Consider the following 19,831-nt stretch of genomic DNA (forward strand, 5'->3'; position numbering starts at 1 on the left):
GCACATACAGATCTACATTTTGAAGTAGGGCTATTTATCATAGCAACACAACTTGTTTTATTAAGTTAGGAGCTATAAATATGATTGTGTGAGATATAATGAAAGCACCAATGAAAGCGCAGCTTTGAATCACTAATGTACGGTATGTGTAAAAATGACACTTAGACCTAAAACCGTGTAAACAAATTGCATTAAACCAAATACACAAGATAATGTTATTTTATTCATATGACCCCTTTAAGAATCACAGAGGCTACTTTGCTCTTAGGATCCTTTAATGTAGCCTTTTCTAGATCATAGATTCTGTAGTCTTACCTAAAACTATAAAGGTTGTTCCTTTGACCTCATGGATTGGTTTTCACTTTGATATGCATTTTCCGCTGTTCGACCTTTGTTTGAAAGCCTGCCTAATCAATTATTACTTGCACCCAGTGGTCATGATTTAGTCAAAATCATGTTTCAGCCTGTCAACATTGTGATATTGTTATTCGGATTATTCTTAATACACATTTTGTGTTTGGGGGCAAGGCCAAACTTATTAAATAGTAATTTATTAATTTCTCAGATCTCATCATTGAATGTCAAATTACAGAGATTAACAGATACATGATACAATAAGGTTTTACAACATTTTTACAAGTGTGGTCACGTTGTCATTAGCAAATTTAAAATAAAATGAAAGAGCAATAAAAATCCTTAATTTTCATCTTCATGCACCTTCCTAAACATATCAGACCGCTTCCAAACCTCAGTGAAGCCAAAAATATTTCTCTCTCAAAAATGTAAAATGGCATTTTACATTTAAATATACCATTTATGGTAAACGGAGTAGCATCAGTGTCTTATGACGTGGGAAAGTATGACACAAATTCAAGAGGGAAATTAATGAAATATTTCCGGTATTATTCTTTGATGGTATTAATATAGAGCTTTCTATGAAGGTTAAAAAATAAGGATACAATTATTATTGAAAATTAATAAAAAATAAAGACAAAACATTGTTTTTTTTTTCAACGAGACCACTATTTAACAAAAAAATAGTGTAAAAATTGCCACAAGATATTCCTTTGTAAAACTCTCACTATCAAAGACACTACAGCAGTTCTTTCTGATAGTATAAAAAGAATGTCCAACATTTGCTTTTGAAATAGCAGCTTGAAAGAACTGAACGGTAAGCAATAGTGACAGATCATGTGAAAATGAATTTGTCTCATCAATACGCTTGAATTCAAAAGTCCTTCACTCAAGTAAACAGCAATCAATGGAGCAATGAAAGACAGTTAATGACGTTCTGCGCATACAGTTGTAAGGCTCTTATGTACACAAATTTTTTATTTTATTTAAATGCCAATGCCAAACAGGAATGGAATGACGGATATTATTTCTGAAAGTAAATCGCTGACATTTCTTTCTTACTCAGCCAATGCTAAAGTTTCATACAGCATAGACTCGAAGCCCTTTCACATGACTCTTGTCAACATTCCCTAATGCGTTGAGCTCTGTAAGTGCTGGCCTTGTGTTCTGTGCGCGAGTCCAACTTTTTAATCTGATGCTTAACGTTTAAACAATTTTAAAACCATTTTCTCCTGACCTTTCAAAATGCAGTTCATGGTTACCGAACGGTTTGCAAGATGTATCATTATGTGGGTGGTTTACCAGCCAAAGGCTGAAAAGAACATCATTTGATGTGATTTCGAAGCTGGTATGCTGATGCCCTAAACCAAACTTACCTGACTGATAACCTTCAAGCTAAGACTTGCTGGTGAACCTCTTGGCAAAGTTGGCATTTCGGATCCAGACCTGCACCAAACCTGAACATTAATGCTAGCTTAAGCTCATCTTCTCAAGTAACTGATGGGACTTTCCTATTCTTAAGCTTAACATTATATAGCTTTCACTATATTTACTTTTAATGTCCCTGACATGAGTCCTGTGAAAGAGCCTTCACTGCATGTACAACACCATAGCCACAGGTTCTCTCATTGCAAAAAGCCACAAGCGATCATCATTTTCACACATACTAGCCAATAGAGATTTCAGTAATTCATAATGTTTGACGATAGATGAAAATTGCTGCGTTTAAAAGCCAACCAAGTCCAAGAGTGAACAAAATGATACATAATGAACGGGGGGCAGTTTGCTTTCTGAAGCACACCCATTAATAATTTACATGACCTCCAAATAATAAATTAACAAATGAATAAATAAACAAGCAGGCAAGCAAACATCAACAAACCCGTTTTTTTTTTTTTAATCTCCCCCATTATGGAAAAATATCAGATATAATAGTCTTTTTCACAGAATTAACCCTTGTGAGGGCTTAATGAGTTTTCTTTTTGTCTCTCAAATGTTCAGAAACTCAGTCTCGTTTCTTTATCCAATCGACAATCTGTTACAATGACTGATGCGTAGGGAAAGTTTTCAGTGCAGAACCTTTCCAGTTACATATTCATGGCTGAAAAGCACAAAGGAAAAGCACAAAGGGGCTCGGCAAAGGTGGACGTAGTTTGACAGCACAGTGTTTCGCAAAGTGGCCACTGATTGAGAGCGTGCACGGTTACAGCACAGTGGCGTTGTGTCCTTCCATTTTCGGGAGTCTGGAGTCCTGCACTGTACCCATGGTGACCAAAAGCGGGCGGCTGTCCTCGGGGCCACTGGCCCGAGCCAAAGAGATGGGCCTCTGCTGGCCAGGATGAGGCGGGGGAGGCTGGGGCCCCGACATGGGCTCCATGGGCAGGCCCTGTTCCTGGTATCCATAACCGATGTTCCCACATGGGAAGCGGCGTAGTCTGTAGAGTGGAACTGGTGCTAGGGTGGCCGAATCCAGGAGTAAAGGGGTCGGGGCAGGTGGAGGAGGAGGGGCCAAGAGCGGTCGACACAGGCCTTGTTGTTGCTGCTGCTGTTGTTGTTGTTGGCGCTGGAGCTGCTGTTGGTACTGCTGCTGTTTGTGCTGTTGCTGCAGGCCCAACGCTTCAGCTACTGTCACAGTCCGGCCTGCTTGTTCCTGCCCTTCACCTGGGATCCGTGGGCCACTCACCTGCCTTTGTGCCTGGGCCTGGGCCTGCTGCCTCTTCTGCTGCTGCTGCTGTAGAAACCACGAGCCATAGGTAGGGTTCCACAGGTTGGTGGGCTTCCCATTACGGCTCTCCTTCTCTGACTGGTGGGCCTGCATGAATCCCAAATTCACATGTCCTCCATCCTGGGCGGGGAGTTGGGGAGTTGTAGAGGAGGGTTTGGCGGCTGGTATGGGGGCAGTGACTACAGGGGGTTGGAGGTGGTGATGTGGATGAGGCTGAGATGGGGGAGCGGGTGGTAGTTTGTTGTCAGAAGATTGGCTGGCCATGAGAATGACCTCCGCATCTCTCTTAGCCTGATCGGAGTGGGCGGCACATGGAGCATCCTCTGTTCCCTGAGGGGATACAAGCAAGGAGGGCGCAGAAGGGTCTTCGGGACGCATGGGTACCCTCTCCTCTTCCTCGGGGATGGGGCCGTACTCGACAGGCAAAGGCACATTCACCACATCTGGGTCCTAGGGGAATTGAAAAGTCTGTCATCTACCCAAGCAGTCAAACATGCCAGTTTTACAGGTGACAAATAGTTGGTATTGTTCCATACAATGTGCTCTGCTGTATACTTGGGCAAATTCCATGCATATTGTCCACTAGGGCTGGGTAAAAAAAAATACAGATTTCTTGATTTTAATCGATTCTCATTTTTACGATCTGATATTGATGATTAAATCCAGAGAATCGATTAGTCATCCTGTTTTCAGTTGATGAATGAACGGAGCATTGTAGCGTGCCTCCCATCCAATAAATCGCAATAATATTTGTGCTTTGTTACTATTGATGTGAAACAAAGTCTCCGATTTTAAATTACGTCCATTTTATTATGAAGTCTAAAAACATAAATACTCTTTTGACGCTGTGGTGTGAGATCGCTCTGGCTCAGCTCAAGAGAAGCGGCACATGAACTGGTCTTCTCTTCCGCTTTAATACCAGTTAAAGCGAAATAAACATGAATGAGGATCTGAAAGTGTGTTAAAAGATGGAGTACATCTTACCGAAATCAGTATCACGTGTCATAGAATCACTCAATCAGTGTTTCAACCACGGAAAGACGTCAATAAAACAGCTTGTAAACAATGTCACGTAAAGTCACATTTACCTCAGAAAAAAACATATCCAGTGTCCATAAACTCTTTAGTCTGAACTCGAGAGGAGCATTTTGATAAATATATGCACCATATTACATAGGCTATTCATTATAATATTTAATGTTCTTCAATATTTAATACATGTATGAATAAATCTGGCACGTTTTAATAACAGCTGCCATTTAAATGTTCATATTTCAAAAAACAAATTGGAGTAGAAATGATTATGTAATTGTAAAGTTAATATTATAACATTATTATTATTTTAAACATTGAGTGTAATTTAAGTGTTTGAATACAAATCAGTTTACCTTCAATATTATAGTAGGCTACAACTCCCATAGTTTACAGCATTAGTTCTGAGATTGGTTTTCCTTGAGAAAATTTGCCATGTATTGTATCTGATATACATCCAAAATAATCGATATTGAATCAAATCGAATTGCAAAATTTGTGTCAATACCCAGCCCTACTGTCCACAGTATACATAATGCATTTTACAATAATGGAAATAGTGCTAGTATGGTGATATACAACTTCTAACAAGCCTACTGTTGCACCATAAACAAATAAAGTTTTCAGATGTAGTACCTGCAGACAATAGTCAATCCTCTCCAGAATAGTTGAGAAGTTTGGTCTGTCTTCTGGTTGATGCTGCCAACTCTGTGTCATTATGCGGTACCTATTTTACAAAACAAAATCATATTTGTATTCTCTTCCTTTTCATTCTCATCTTCACTGTTTCGATTGAATGAGTATAGGTTTTATTCATTTCAGAGATAAATTAAGCCTTTTTCACTTTTGTTTCAAAGATCAGCTCTGCAAGATCAGGTTAGATTAGAAAATGAATTAAATCAAAACTCCAGCTAGGAAATTTTGATTATTATTTGATTGGTATATTGTCAGAGACAGAAAAGATAAAGCAGTGGGAAAGTTAACAAGGGCTGAAAATGTGAGAATTAGAATGCATATGCATCAGACAATGACCGATTCTTGTATATTGCATATTTGAGTCCACTCACACTGGCCCGGGGCAGTTCTTGGGCGGGTCCATTCGGCCTCCATTAGTAACAAACTCCAACACCTCTTGGTTACTGCGGCTCGGGTACGGCATATAGCCCAGCGAGAAAATCTCCCACAGCAGAACACCAAATGACCTGAAAAACAAGTCAAAATGAGAGAAAGTGAACGGTAGCGTTAGATGAAAGCACAGTAATTATAGAAAAGAAAATGTATTAGTGTGAAAAACAGTGTGGTTGCAATAGCATATGAAAGAACTCGCATCAAATATGTAATTATATTACAGCGCTCACCATGTATCCGTTTTTGAGGTAAAGATTCCCTCCATAAAGGCCTCAGGAGGCATCCATTTGACTGGCAGCATAGCGCGGCCTCCTTTCCTATAATAGCTGGCTCTGTAGAAAAACACATGCCCAGACAAAAAACAAAAAAAGAAGACATTGTTATGAATGCCCACAGTAGACTGAAGCAGAGTGACTTATTAACTCCAGTCGCAGATCAGAGAGTGAAAAAGCACGGGGTAATGAAAGGAGCAGAAATTGCATGGAAAGACATAAAGGAGAAACTCCATGTGTGACTTATGCAAGGATGGAATTCATCACCATGTTCTCTGAAACCTCGATCTGATCCTTAGTCACTAAATGGTTCCCTAAATGATTAATTGTGTGCATATAGTTTGGCTTTGTGTTCAAAGAAAAAGCAGTATTCTAAAATAATGACAATTGCTTGAATAACCTAATTGTTCTCCTAGAATTAAAGAGACAACTTTACTTAAAATGGTTTATGGAAAGTGACTGACCTAGTTAATTTGAGACGCCTTGCTTAATTTGCATGTTTTCTCATGATATAAAATATGCAGATGTTCTAGACAAGCAAAGTAAATTAACCAAATGTTGAATCTACACCCAGCCATTAGATCGTCCGTCTTGGGTCCTAACCATCAAGCCGTCTGATTTTTACAGGGGTAAGTTAGGGTTAGGGGTTATGGAAAGAGGCTGACCTAGTTCATTTGAGATGCCTTGCAGAAGGAAAAAAAAAACAGGGCAAGTATGGCAGATGTTCGAGATCGATATTATACCCGCAAGAGAGGCCAGATGAGAAGTTGACCGAATATTCAATTTGACTGATAAAGTTGACGAAAGAATACTCTGGAATCCGTGTATCATTCGTTCAGTCGATTTTTGATTTAATATTGAAAGTTGAAAAATGAGAAAACGAAAAACGAGATTTCAACTTGATTTTTCGTTTTTCGTTTAGAGGTAGAAAAGTGAATGAACAGTTTGAATATTTGATTTCTACGCGTGGGCGGGAATTATACGCCCCTTTCTGCTGATTGGTCAGCCAAAGATCAAACTATTCCGTCATCGGTTCTTCCTCAGTTCCGCTCAGCAGAATAAAAGTCCTGTACGGATTCTTAACACGTTTATTGCAGCTACATTTCATATTTTTCCTCATCAAACAACCAGACTAACGAATGGCTCAACACAACCCGTACCGGGGCAGAGCCTAGACAGGGCTTTTGTCTGTGTCAATATAAATTCACCTCTTTGCATCATACTCTTCTTTTTTATGATTTTTGTTTCATTAAAGCCTGTAATAACTTGCCATTTCGGTTTGTTTCTCAAACCAGTATACCTTCAGAGCGCTTGGAATATATAGCACGAGTTGCATATATGGGTTATGTTACGATAGGCTATATTTGCATCCGCTTTAAAATAAATAAATAAAAAGAGCAAATGCGAACAGGACATTACAGTGATTAAGCCCAAAGTTAATGTGGGTGGGGATAATTAACACAGTGTATTGCCTATAACGCATCGTATGCATTTTGTAATAATGAACATTTTATAATTGAACGTATTTGCCAGAAAAGTCGCACCGAGTGTAATTCACATGACACCGGGTCATGTTGAGAGAGAAACACACGGACGTTGCATTGTAGTAAAATCTGCATTTTATTATTAGCATACATTCAGAAAAATACCGGTAAATAAAATACAACATTAACATTATAAACACTATTAACACGTACGCTATGTGTGTTGGCTATTTTACTTCCCCTCACTGTATGACAAATCCTTAAATGAATGGTAGCCTATTCAGAAAACAACAAGAATAAAAAATATAAGTAGCCATATAATAAAAAAATATACACAGAAGCTATATAAAATAGTCTATATATTATGCCATTTATTACAAACAACATTTAGTTTAAACACCAAGCCTAAATGAATTTATTTGAATTGAAACATATCGACGTTGGGCTCGTTGCTCGTGCATCTTTCATTCGGTCCAAAGTTTCCATATTTGCAATGTAACATTTGGATGCTATTATACTATTTATGTAAAGAAGGCTTTGTATTTCAGCCCAGTCCAGTCCCATACGGCTAAATCGGCATCTTCACATGCAGAGATATGAGCTTGGAATAACAGCAAGTACTGACTTACAACAGACAAATTCAATTAAACCAAACTTTTTATATGTTATGTGATCTCGTGAGTCGCCCGCGCTATCACTTAATTTTTCTCATTTGAAACAGTAAAATATTTATTTTATTTGTGTACATTTAAAATTACTGCAAAATGTCATGCCTTTGGAAAAATTAAGAAACCAACAGGATGCGCTGCTTTAGCGCGTCTCAGCCTCATATGAACTTTCTGACACACAACAGAAACATGAACTAAAATACAGCGAATACTGGACGCGCCTATTTGACATTAAATGCATTTTATAAGTCACTTTGGAATAAATCACGGCATGTTTCATGATTTAAAAAAAACTTGACTTTACAGTACAGAAAATATGGTAGGATATAGCAAATTATTTTGCGGCTCTCTTGCACTTTCCTGGACTAAAACCGCTGGTTTACACAGACGAAAGACCTGTCTAGGCTCTGCCCTGGGACGGGTTGTGTCGAGCCATTCGTTACTCGGTTTATTTGATGAGAAAAATATGAAATGTAGTTGCAATAAACGTGTTAAGAATCCCTACAGCTGTAGAAGCACAGGACTTTTATTCTGCTGTGCGGAACTGAGGAAGAACCGATGACGGAATAGATTGATCTTCGGCTGACCAGCAGAAAGGGGCGTATAATTCCCGCCCACGTGTAGAAATCGAATATTCAAACTGTTTATTCATTTTTCTACCTCGTAACGAAAAACGAAAAATCAAGTCAATCTCGAAAAAAACGAGCTGTTTTCAAATTTTTCAAATTTCAATATTAAAGGGATAGTTCACCCAAAAATGAAAATTCTGTCATCATTTACTCACCCTCAAGTTGTTCCAAACCTGTATGAGTTTCTTTGTTCTGCTGAACACAAAGATATTTGGAAGAATGTTTGTAACCAAGCAGATAGAGCAACCATTGACTACCATAGTAGGGGAAAAATACTATGGTAGTCAATGGTTGCTCTCACTGCTTTGTTACAAACATTCTTAAAAATATCTTCTTTTGTGTTGAGCAGAACAAAGAAACTCATACAGGTTTGGAACAACTTGAGGGTGAGTTAATGATGACAGAATTTTCATTTTTGGGTGAACGATCCCTTTAAATCAAAAATCGACTGAACGAATGATACATGGATTCTCCGGAGCCCATTTTAACGCTCTGAGCACAGGACGCAGGTGCACTTAGGGCGTCTGTGAATCCACTTTTGCTAGTTTAACGATGGGGAAAATGGTCTGTGAGCCCAGCGCATGGCCCAAAAGGGTTGTTCCGAGTCCCTAAATGAGTCATGGGTGTGTTTTGGGCATAACATTCAATAAACCAATCAGAGTCTCATCTCCCTTTCCCTTTAAAAGCCAGTTGGTATTGCACCATGGCGGATTCGCTATTTACATGGAGGAATTTGTAAGCAGAAAGACTGAACGCTTCTCCAGAGAGGAATCCTTTTATTTTTGTGTGTAATAAGCAGAGTGTATGCACGTTGTGCACCCGCCTATAGGCGCATATTACTAACACGCCCTTTAAATAACAAAAAATACTGCGAAAATACTGTCTAATGCACAGTTGTTTTCAGTTCCTCAAAATAGCAACATGTCAACAATGCTCCTGAACACACCTGGTTTTCAGACCTGACGCCCATGGGTGAACAGATGGGTGCGAGTGCATTTGCTATATAAACAACGTGCCGCAGGACATGAAAATGATAACTGCATTAGGCTGAAACTAGCACAAGACACTTGCGTTGCACCTGGCACCATCCTACACCAAATCCTGATCTATTTCAAAGAAAGAAAGGACTGTTTAAATGTTTTTCATCAAATAAAATTGAATTATTTTTATCAGAAAGAAAGGACTTCACTAACACTTGCTGGAGAATCTGAGTTGCCAAGATACAGTATAAGCAAATGTTTTTAAATCTGAAAGTACTTTGTCCTTCTGTGATTAGAATTTGGCAGTGGATTTCCAGTTCACAGTATGCTTTGACTGGATGAGGAGAATACATATTGAAATTAAGTGCCATTTCATGTGATTTTTTTTTTAGTAAAGGGAAAGGTCTGTAAGTGTGTAATGCTGTTAAATTTGACATTTAAAAGAGTTTGTAGTCTTGTGTGGTTACCATTGTGCTAAAGAGTAGTGTTTGTGGTTAGTTTGAGTACATTAAGGTATGGATTACACTGACCAGCAATGACTAGTGCTAATGCCAGGGAGAAATAGGATCTTACTCGTTCATTAAATTTACATGTTTAAAGTGCAGTCCAACCTAGTTATCGGTATCGGTAAAATCCACTACCGGTCGACCTCTAATTTGGTACTAACCCTGAAACTACCCCTAAACCTAACCTTAACCCTACCTTATATTACCAGTACATTCTTTGGTAACTACACTGTAAAATAAAGTGTAACCGACTAGTTTATAGAACAACATTCTAGTCCAAGAACAACATTCGGTTACACAGTAACTAATACTAAGTAATTACATGTACATACTATAGGGCAGGGGTCTCCAAACTCGGTCCTGGAGGGCCACTGTCCTGCAGAGTTTAGCTCCAACCCCAATTAAACACCTGAACCAGCCAATCAGTGTCTTACAAGGCCCTAGTTAGACACTGATTCGCTGGTTCAGGTGTGTTTATTTAGGGTTGGAGCTAAACTCTGCAGGACAGTGGCCCTCCAGGACCGAGTTTGGAGACCCCTGCTATAGGGTAATGGTAGGATTAGGGTTTGATCTGCACTGTGCTTTTGACACTATTTGTGAGAGACTTCATTTGCACATAAGTGTCATGTGAAGGTACAGTAGTAGCAGCAACAGCATTTTAATTTACATTTATGCATTTGGTAGATGCTTTTATCCAAAGCAACAAACAAGGTGATGTGGAAATTCAAAAAGCATGTAGTTGTTAAAATATTCAGTGCCTTTCTGCAATGTTTCATGAGATCAATCTTTCCGGAAGCAGATTCCAAATTGTGCCATGCAGGAAAATAACTTGTTTTAAATCTCTATAGCACTGTTAAAACACTGCTATTAATGACTTATTACAGTTCACTAGAAAAATAACCTGTATGACTTCATTTCTATGGTGGAACATAATAGGAGAAAGATGGGTCTGATTTTATTTTGATGGTCCCTTTTAACACATTCTATTGACTATAAGTAACGTTACACCTACATACACCTCTCAGAGTGTTAGTAGAGTATTAGTACATGTTAGGGTTAGAATAAGTTGACATGTAGTTGCAAAGTTACAGCAGAATGCTCAAAAGGGACCACCAAAATAAAGTGTTACTGAAAGATGCGTCATTGTTATTGTTGAAACAAGTGGGTAAATGGTGGCATAATTTACATTTTTTTTGGGTGAACTATCCCTTTAAGGGTTTTCTTGAAACTTGGCACATACTATTACTGAGACATGAGACTCTGCAACAACAACAAACTACTATACAATCCACCTCAAACAATCCTGGAAACCTCCCAGAACCCCCTAATACTGTGTAGGTGAGTTCTGCAGAGGCAATCCAAAAAAAAAAAAAAAAAATGGTCACTTTATTTAAGTTTTCGATTCTCCCTATTAACCAGTTGCTTATTGGCTTGCATATTACTGGGATATTGTCTGTTTATTAGTACGTATAGAGCAGATATTAATGCCTTATTCTACATGACCATATCCATATTCTACATTCCCTTAATCCTACCCAAACGCTACAAAAACGTCCTTACTGACTATTACTAAGTAGTAAATTATGAGTTTATTGAGGCAAAAGTCGTAGTTAATATAGTGAAGATGTTCCCCATACTAAAGTGTTACCAAAAAAGTTACTGAATGTCTTCAGACTTTCTTCACATTTCTCATGGTGCGATCACTGAGTCTGAAACCATTTTCCTCACCCAGAGCTGATGTTATCAAGATCTAGTTCCAATATCTGACCCTCTGCTGACAACAGTGAAAAAGAAATAAAGTGAGAGAGAAAGAAAAAGGAGAGACAAATAGGTCTTGCTTTTTTGCCAACAGCTATCCTGAGGTGGCTAAAGCAATAATCTTGGGAGGGTATTATGCTGTGCATTTATCACAAAAAGAAAATGAGAGACTGAGGCTGAAAAGATATACTGCCCACTATCTCCTAAACAAAATCTTGATGATGCTGGTCTTATCAGACTCCGGTTCTATATAAACTAGTGTGTGGCCTTCTGGGATTGTGGCAGCGAGGCCTGTTCCCTCTCGCATGAAAACGCGCCTCACATACTAATATTACACTCATGTTTCCAGCAATCTCACTCATGCTAACGGACCTCGCATGCCAGGACTCGAGGGAAACCAACAATGACACCCTTTGAAGTAGGAAATCGAGGTCACAGAACCTTTGTGTTGCGACTGACTTTCTGATCCCTGGTGGGATGGGAAAAATATGAGGCAGGGGAGGCAAAGTTTGGGATGTTGAACTACGTTATAAACTTACAAATTCATGAGATAAACCCAAATATATTCCTCAATTTGTATTTCGAATGTAAGTTAAAAAAAAAGTACTGTGAAAGTTGAAGTGTGTAACTGAACATCGATACTTCTAGCCAGGGCTGGTCAGAATACCATTTTTTTGATCTTCAAATATTCTGTGTTGATTACTACTGAAGCTTCGAAGTTATGGAGGCAGGGGGCTAAACACATACTTCTCTCTAATAAAGGCAGGAATCTGGAGAAGCGGCGCGCCTCACGCAGACAGGGCTTATATGCTCAGAGAACGGACACTGCTCTAGTGATACAAAACACACCGGTCTGTTACATTCCAGTAACAAGCTCCTATATTTTGCAGTAGATTCAATTAGATTAATAATAACGGGTAATAGGCTCTTCAACTAGTCCTGAAGTGCCAGTGTCTGAGTTTAAGGGTGCTTTCACATCTCTGGTTCGGTTCATTTGGTCCGAATCAAGGGCAAACAAGTATACATTGTAGCATTTTTCAGCTTTTTTGGTTCCTTTTCACACCACACTGATTGCTTTGGTCTGAACCAGTTGAAACGAAACAAAAGGCAGTCACATGACAACATCCACATCACTCATTGGCCATGGCGTATTTCCTAAACTGCGACTGCGCGGGCTGGTTTTGTCCCTGGCCATAATCTATTACATTGTTTGTATACGCCACAATATGCAAACAATACATTTCTATAAATGTATCGCTCGTCACTTCAAGCGAAGATTGCGCTGTTCTTGTGAGTTTTCAAAAGTTGGGACCTAATATGGTCATCAGACCAAATTTCTGAGGCTTCGCACCTCCTCATTACTCCAACTTTGTCAGCGAGCTTCCATGCTAAAGTGTAAACTGTCAACAAACAGTTCCTCATCCCATAATGCACAGCGCAGCTGACTACGGCAGCTGGTTTAGTCCAAAACTGATCAGTACTTTTTTTTTGTACACCACAATAAATGGTGGTGTACACCAATGTGGTGAACAAATGAAAGTTGGGTCTGGTCACGTTTTCCCCACAAACGAACCGCTCCAGAGTATGTTTGAAAGCGTACCAAGACCCCCTCTTCAAGGAGCTCTCGCTACGCTTGTTTGGTCCGCTTTTGGTGCGATTGCTGCTTTCACACCTGACCCAACGAACCGCTCCAGAGTTCGTTTGAAAGCGTACTTTGGTGCACACCCGAGTGCGATTGCTGCTTTCACACCTGACCAAACAAACCGCACCAAAGGGGAAAACGTACTCTGGTACGATTCAAAAGGGGGACCAACACAAAACATGTTCAGATATTTACCTTTGATTTTCTTGAAGTTTTAGTTTTAACAAGTTTTTTGCCAATTTTAGATATCTCAAAAAAAGAACTTTTAGTAAAATAGAAAAAATTGTGCGCAGTACCAAACTTTTCCACTAGATGACATTCAGACTCCACCGGTGACCATATAAGGACTCTTCGATTTCCATATATATGGTTTTAGTGATCTGGGGCCTCATTTATAAACGTTACGTACGCACAAAAGAAGGCGTACGCCGCTCTACGCAATAATTGGTATTTATAAAAAGCAAACTTGACGGGAAAATGTGCGGTCCTTCACACAAGCTCTTACCCAGGCGTACGCACAAAAACAGGTGAAATGAGAAATGGCGACACCGTCAGCAGATGGAAGAAACACGTGAAAGTGTGTGAAACTGTAGACCGTTGTGTTAAAGAAATGGCAATACTGCCTCTCATAAATAACTTGAAGACTTCACAAAGCAAGTCTTACAATTAACAGCCTACACGAACACCCGTTTGATCGATCTGCAGTGTAAAACAAACAAAATCAAACGAAAATTACAACAGAAATGCTAATTAACACATATGTTGAAATATGTTCTGCAATAATATTGGCATGTTATGCAATTCATCCTCATAAATAATATGGTAAACAGAACGAAATAATGTACAAAACTGATATTCTCGTAAATATGTCCGTCTGGCGGAGCAGATATAGATGCAATTAGATAGACAGACAGATAGATAGATAATTAGGGAGATAAATAGATAGATAGTTGTATTAATTGTCCGCTGGGGAAAGTTGTGTTCATAGTAAAAGTTTCTTCATACGGAATCATGGTATTCATGCAAATGCCTTTAGTTTGTTTTATTTTTGCGATGGAGCACTAGACGCTTTTTGGCCTCGACTCTGATGTCCGACCATTTCTTTTTTATTTCGGCCATGGTCCGAGGTTGTGAGGCGACAGCATTTACGGCGTCTGCAACCCTTTGCCACCCAAGTGCCTTTTTGGCATTAGTAATGCCCACACTGTGCCCTCCAAACTAAATTTTCTCTTCTTTTCTACCTCGCCTACTACCTGAGTGAAGTTACGTTTTTTTTATTTACTCTGTGTTTGCCATGATTTCGCAATCTATGAAAATTAACTTGTGGCCGTTTCACAGACTATTTATGAGCAACTATGGGCGTGACATGAAGCCGCAAAAGCTGCGCTACATTTAGAATTGATTGTGATTTATTAAGGGAAAACTGCATAGGATGTGCGTGCGCACGGTTTTATAAATCCGAATATTTCTGTGCGTACACACGTCCTATGTTTCATCCGTACGCCACTTCTGACGCAAATCGCTAAATACGCAAAGTTTTATAAATGAGGCCCCAGGACCATATATTTCCATACTTATAATACCTATTGAGAAGTAGTTAGGTATGGTCAACTTGACCTGGACCAAAGAGGTTGTAACCAGAAATCGAACAGTACATGAGGGTTAAATGAACATACCCTCTATATAAACTGCTAAATACTGCATTTCAACATTCACATGTACACCAGCATATAGAGGACTTCAAAATGACAAGGACTAAAAGTCTCATTTTGATTTTTGGGGTCTTTCGGGAATAGGCTGATTTGGGATCAAGCTTTTTCAGGGGATTTATGGGATGCTAAAACCAGCAAGATAAAACAGAATACAACATGAAGAGATTTCAAAAATATTGAAATAATTCAACTTCCAAAACAATGGATTGTGCATGAAAACAGGAACAGGTTTGGACTCCAGCAGTCACTGCCTTACTGTTGAATGTGGGGAATTTGATACACACGCTGTGTTTTGATGGATATAGTGGTGTTTGATTTTTGAGCTTTTATATTTTCACGCATGGTGCTTTAAAGAGGATCAATTTGGAGATGCAGCTTGTCAGAAAGAGTTTTAGTATGCTAACAGACTTACAGCAACATGCCAAAATCCCCTCAAAGACTTTGCATCTCTAAATTCATTCTCTTTAAAACATAAAATATTAGATAAACTAGACGACTTCACTAATTGGCTTTTTTGGACGACCAGAGTGATAATGAAAGGTTGTTAGAGTAACCTCTAACGGTTAACTGTGAATTAAATTGATCACATCTCAGCATCCTCAAATCTCAGAAGATGAGATGAAATATTCACGCAAACCTCCACTGTAATTCTCCTCATCCCCAATCGCATTTTCCTCACAGCTCTGAACTCCTGTCCTGTCTGCAGAACTCGGCGGGAAAATGCAAGAAAAATCTACATCAGCAATTAGAGTACGCTTTTATGGCAATGCTCCGGAGGGAGTAAAACAAGGCTCCATCTTTTCCCCTCAGCTTTTCTCTGGCTAATAATACCCTTCTTTCACCAGCTAAGTGAGCCATTTTCAGACACACGTTCTAGTAGCGGATGAGAGGCAGTCAAGCTCACAACTCCTTTCATTTCATCTCAGCGGTGCTGCCATCTCATCTGACGAATAATGTCAAAGGACTATTCACACTAGTGCCAAATTGTGTATCTCTCTAAAGACAGTATCTGAAAATATAGCTTATGAAGACATGGGGATTGTTAGTTAGATGCTTACCTCTCTAAACACCACATTGATTCACCGTCTTCTGATATTAAAAAAAACCCCCTCTAAAATAAAATTGTATACATGCATGTATGTATGTATGTATGTATGTATGTATGTATATATGTATATATATATATATATATATATATGTATATATATATATATATATATATATATATATATATATATATATATGTATATGTATAATTAGTGCTGGGAATCGATTAAAAAAAATTAACTAATTAATCGCAAGTTTTTAATATTTTGATATTGTAATAATTTCAGTTACTCTCCAAATTAATGTAGAAACAATTTAAAGACAGTATATTTTAAATATGTGTTGTAATGGCATCTTTTTATTAATGAAGGCCAGTATCACTGATACTAATGTCTCTAAGAAACATTAATGACGTTATATTACAGTATAACTGAAAGCTACCAATCTCAACATTTATTAGGCTTTAAAAAACAACTTTTAATTTAAGTGAACTTAAAACAATCTTTACATAAACCCCAAATAATACATGTTATTTTTATCTGTGGCCTTCCCTGTTAGAAATGTAATGGTTATCAAACACCTTTCTTAACTGCATAAATAATAAATGAAATATAGATTAATCCTCATTAAAGCTACAATTTTCTCTGTTCCCGTTGTTCTTTGATGAACAATAATGACAGACATCATCAGTGCTCCTGTCACTTTAAGAACGTCGACTACGTAAAAAACGTTGACGTGTGTGAAATCCTTCGACGCGTCGGCGCCACATTATTTACGTTCTAGAAAAGAACAGATCTAGAATAATGGCGGCTTCTGCTCCCGGGCATAGTGAAAATGATAATTGATCATATAAAGCCAGACCGCGACATTCAAAAGTGTGGGAGAACTTTAAACAGAAGCCGAATAAAACTGTGCTTTGTTCGCTTTGTAACGCCGGTTTCACACTGCACGCGGTGGCAGAGCAGAAGCTGTGTGTGTGGAGAGCGAGCGCTTTCACGCTGCCAGTCAGTGTTGCCAAGTCCGCGTTTTTTCCGCGGAATTGGGCTACTTCTACACTGTTGCCGCGGGCTGTGTCTCATGTCCGCGAGTTGAAGCGATCCCAATTATGTGATATTTATCCCCGGGAATGAGAATTTTAGCAGGCAGCCCTGCAAAAAAAAACACACATATTTAACCCCCCGAACGCGATGTTTACCAGAGAACCTCCCCGAAACGCGATTGGGCTTGTTTTGGGCTAGTTTTGAGTAATGAATGGGTGGGTTTTGTTGTGTAAACCTGGCAACCCTACTGCCAGTGTTCTCTCGCGCAGCTGAACCGTGGCGCGTGTATTGCAACAGACGGTCACATTTTCCTGGGTTCTTCTCCGACCCCAGTACGTCTCGTGCTTTTATTTATTATGGGCTGCATATATCTCCTGTTAATGCGACCTGGTTCCCCTCTGTCCCAAACACATATGCATAATAACATGCTGTATATAGGTAGTTTGCATGATTAAAGTAACATTAAAGTTAAGATATGCCTCTAGCTTTAATCATTTAAATGTGTCTTTGAAATTTGGGCAAAAAGTTCTGGCAGCTTTAGTCGTTGTTTATGCACATGTATCTTCAAAATAGACGACTAGTTATACATTGAAACTATGCTGAAAGCTCCAGTATGTGAACCTTTTGCAGATAAATACAAGTGCATTTTCGTTTACTATCGACACAAATCAATAAGTAAATCATACTCAACTACTATAGTAAACAACTTTTCCTAATTAGGCCTACTCTGTATACATTTTATGATGAATAGTATCATTATATATTATGTTTAAAAAGCTTCTTGTGTTCATATATTTCTTTATAAAATGGCATACTATGTACACTACCCTTCCTGAAATACAATTAATATTGTCATCATTCATTGATTTCATGTTAAAATAATATACAAATTCACTACCCTCTTTGAAATACAATAATCAGTAAAAAAGAATCATAAAATTAATCCGGAAAAATAATCGTTAGATTAGTCGACTAATCGAAAAAAGAATCGTTAGATTAGTCGACAGAAAAAATAATCGGTAGTTGCAGCTCTAATATATATATATATATATATAATGTATTAGGGGTGTTACGGTACACAAAACTGACGGTTCGGTACGGGTTTTATTTATTTTTTATTAAACAGTGGTTTACTGGACAAATTGTCTGTCCTTAAATTAATTCAATTATAACAAAGTTTCTTAAAGATTGTTTCTGCTAATTATCTCTGCTAATGCTGTAAAGTGTAAACTATATAGGTAGCCTTTACTTGCGCATTACTATATTATAACAACAGAGCCTAAATTAGTCTAAATTCAGTTGCTATTTACTTTTAGATATAATGACCACTCAAATAACACATTGTATGCAAACATGTAAACTTCACATTAGGCAGTTTTTGCATTAAAGGGGTGATGAGTTGAGAAATCAACTTTCCCTTGATTTATAGATCCCTTTGGATATATAAAAGTTCATCATTCAAGTTCCGGAGCTGAAAACGTCCTTGTTAGTCAAATAAAAGCTTTTATTGACACCAGGCCCAGAAAACGAGAGATCTCACAATATGTCGACCACTGACGCCATCATGTGCTTCTGTAGCCACGGCCACTGACTCGTGGAGCTAAACGGATCGCACTACCGAGCAATAAACATGCTGTTGAGGATTACAACATATTGTGCAGTGCCTGGGCTCGATAGTAATGCAACATGTAAGTAACTGTGTTCATTTTAATGCCTGAGCTGAAATGTAATGATTCATAGTCAGATGTTCTTTGTCTGTGTGTCAGCGTATGTGGATAAAATAAAATAAAAACAGTCTCCTGTCCGGCTTGTTTAACTCTTTCCCCGCCAAACACAGAATTTTCGGTTATTTGTGAGAAAACGCTTCCCTGCCTGTTTTCACTGTTATAGAGTAGTGGGCGCTATTTACGCATCTTCTGAATGAGTACAGAATCTCCTGATCAAAACACAGACGAAGAGATTGTATGTAATCATATGCATATGTGAAATAATAACAGCATATAAATCAAAACTGCCTAATGATACTGAATGAAATGTCGACCTAGGACGAGCTCTAGGACTGTGAAGCTTTGGGGTGTTGATGGACTCCATCGGTGTTTGATCATCTTTCTGAATCTGATCTGGATGTAGTCTTTGACAAAAAGCTTTTTCATGAAACTTACCATATTTAAGTGTTGATAAAAAAAAGGAATGCTTTTAAACAAACTAGCTTTCATGCAGAGGCTCTGCTCTTTCTTTTGTTATATTGCATGCTCAGATATTCATACAACAAAATATTCTATGGGCTAATCATTTTTTTGTGAAAATAATCAAAAACCCTGGCAGTGGCTGGCAACTTTTTTTTTTTTTTAAACCCTGGCAGGGAAAGAGTTAAGGGGAAAAAATTAAGAGACTCACTTTACCAGTATTGTCTGAAAAACTAAAATCTAGGTTTTGTTTAGAAAACAGCTTAGAAATGTTCTTTTTTCCAGTACAATGCAAACAATGCACATTATGATTATTTCAGCATTTAATGTCCCATTATAATAAGAGAACTAACATTTTCCATTCCATGCATTCAGAAAATCTATTGACTGTAAGAGTGGTACAGTATGGCAGTGTGTTATATCAAGCATAGCCATGGTTTGTTCTTGGGGAGAGAGAACATTTACCCATGCGGGTCAACCTCTGTGTAAATGATAAGGGAATAGAAATCTACCCTTTGAATTATCTGAGCAATTATTAATTTAGTTTGCTTGACTCTTGCCTTAAAATGAGAAATATGTTGGTAATAAAAGCTCACAATTGGATTTTCAGAATGAGATACGCTTTCATCTTTTCTCAGCCGAAATACCGTGGAGGAAAAAAAACACAG

At 38.3% G+C, this 19,831-nt stretch overlaps 1 protein-coding gene across 1 annotated transcript in view; it reads right to left on the minus strand.

Annotated features, from left to right (window-relative positions):
- Positions 1–2,557: 2,557 nt before the first annotated feature.
- The window catches only part of alk (ALK receptor tyrosine kinase), a gene marked incomplete at both ends in the record, with an annotated part of 709,791 nt that continues 692,517 nt past the window's right edge, over positions 2,558–19,831 (minus strand). Inside the window, 4 exons of the mRNA XM_079833880.1 lie at positions 2,558–3,529; positions 4,748–4,838; positions 5,179–5,313; positions 5,470–5,571. Coding sequence (XP_079690006.1) covers positions 2,558–3,529; positions 4,748–4,838; positions 5,179–5,313; positions 5,470–5,571 — 1,300 coding nt within the window. The remainder of the gene's footprint in view (positions 3,530–4,747; positions 4,839–5,178; positions 5,314–5,469; positions 5,572–19,831) is intronic.

The sequence above is a fragment of the Gobio gobio genome (assembly GCF_949357685.1).
Source record: "Gobio gobio genome assembly, chromosome: 13".
NCBI lineage: Eukaryota > Metazoa > Chordata > Actinopteri > Cypriniformes > Gobionidae > Gobio > Gobio gobio.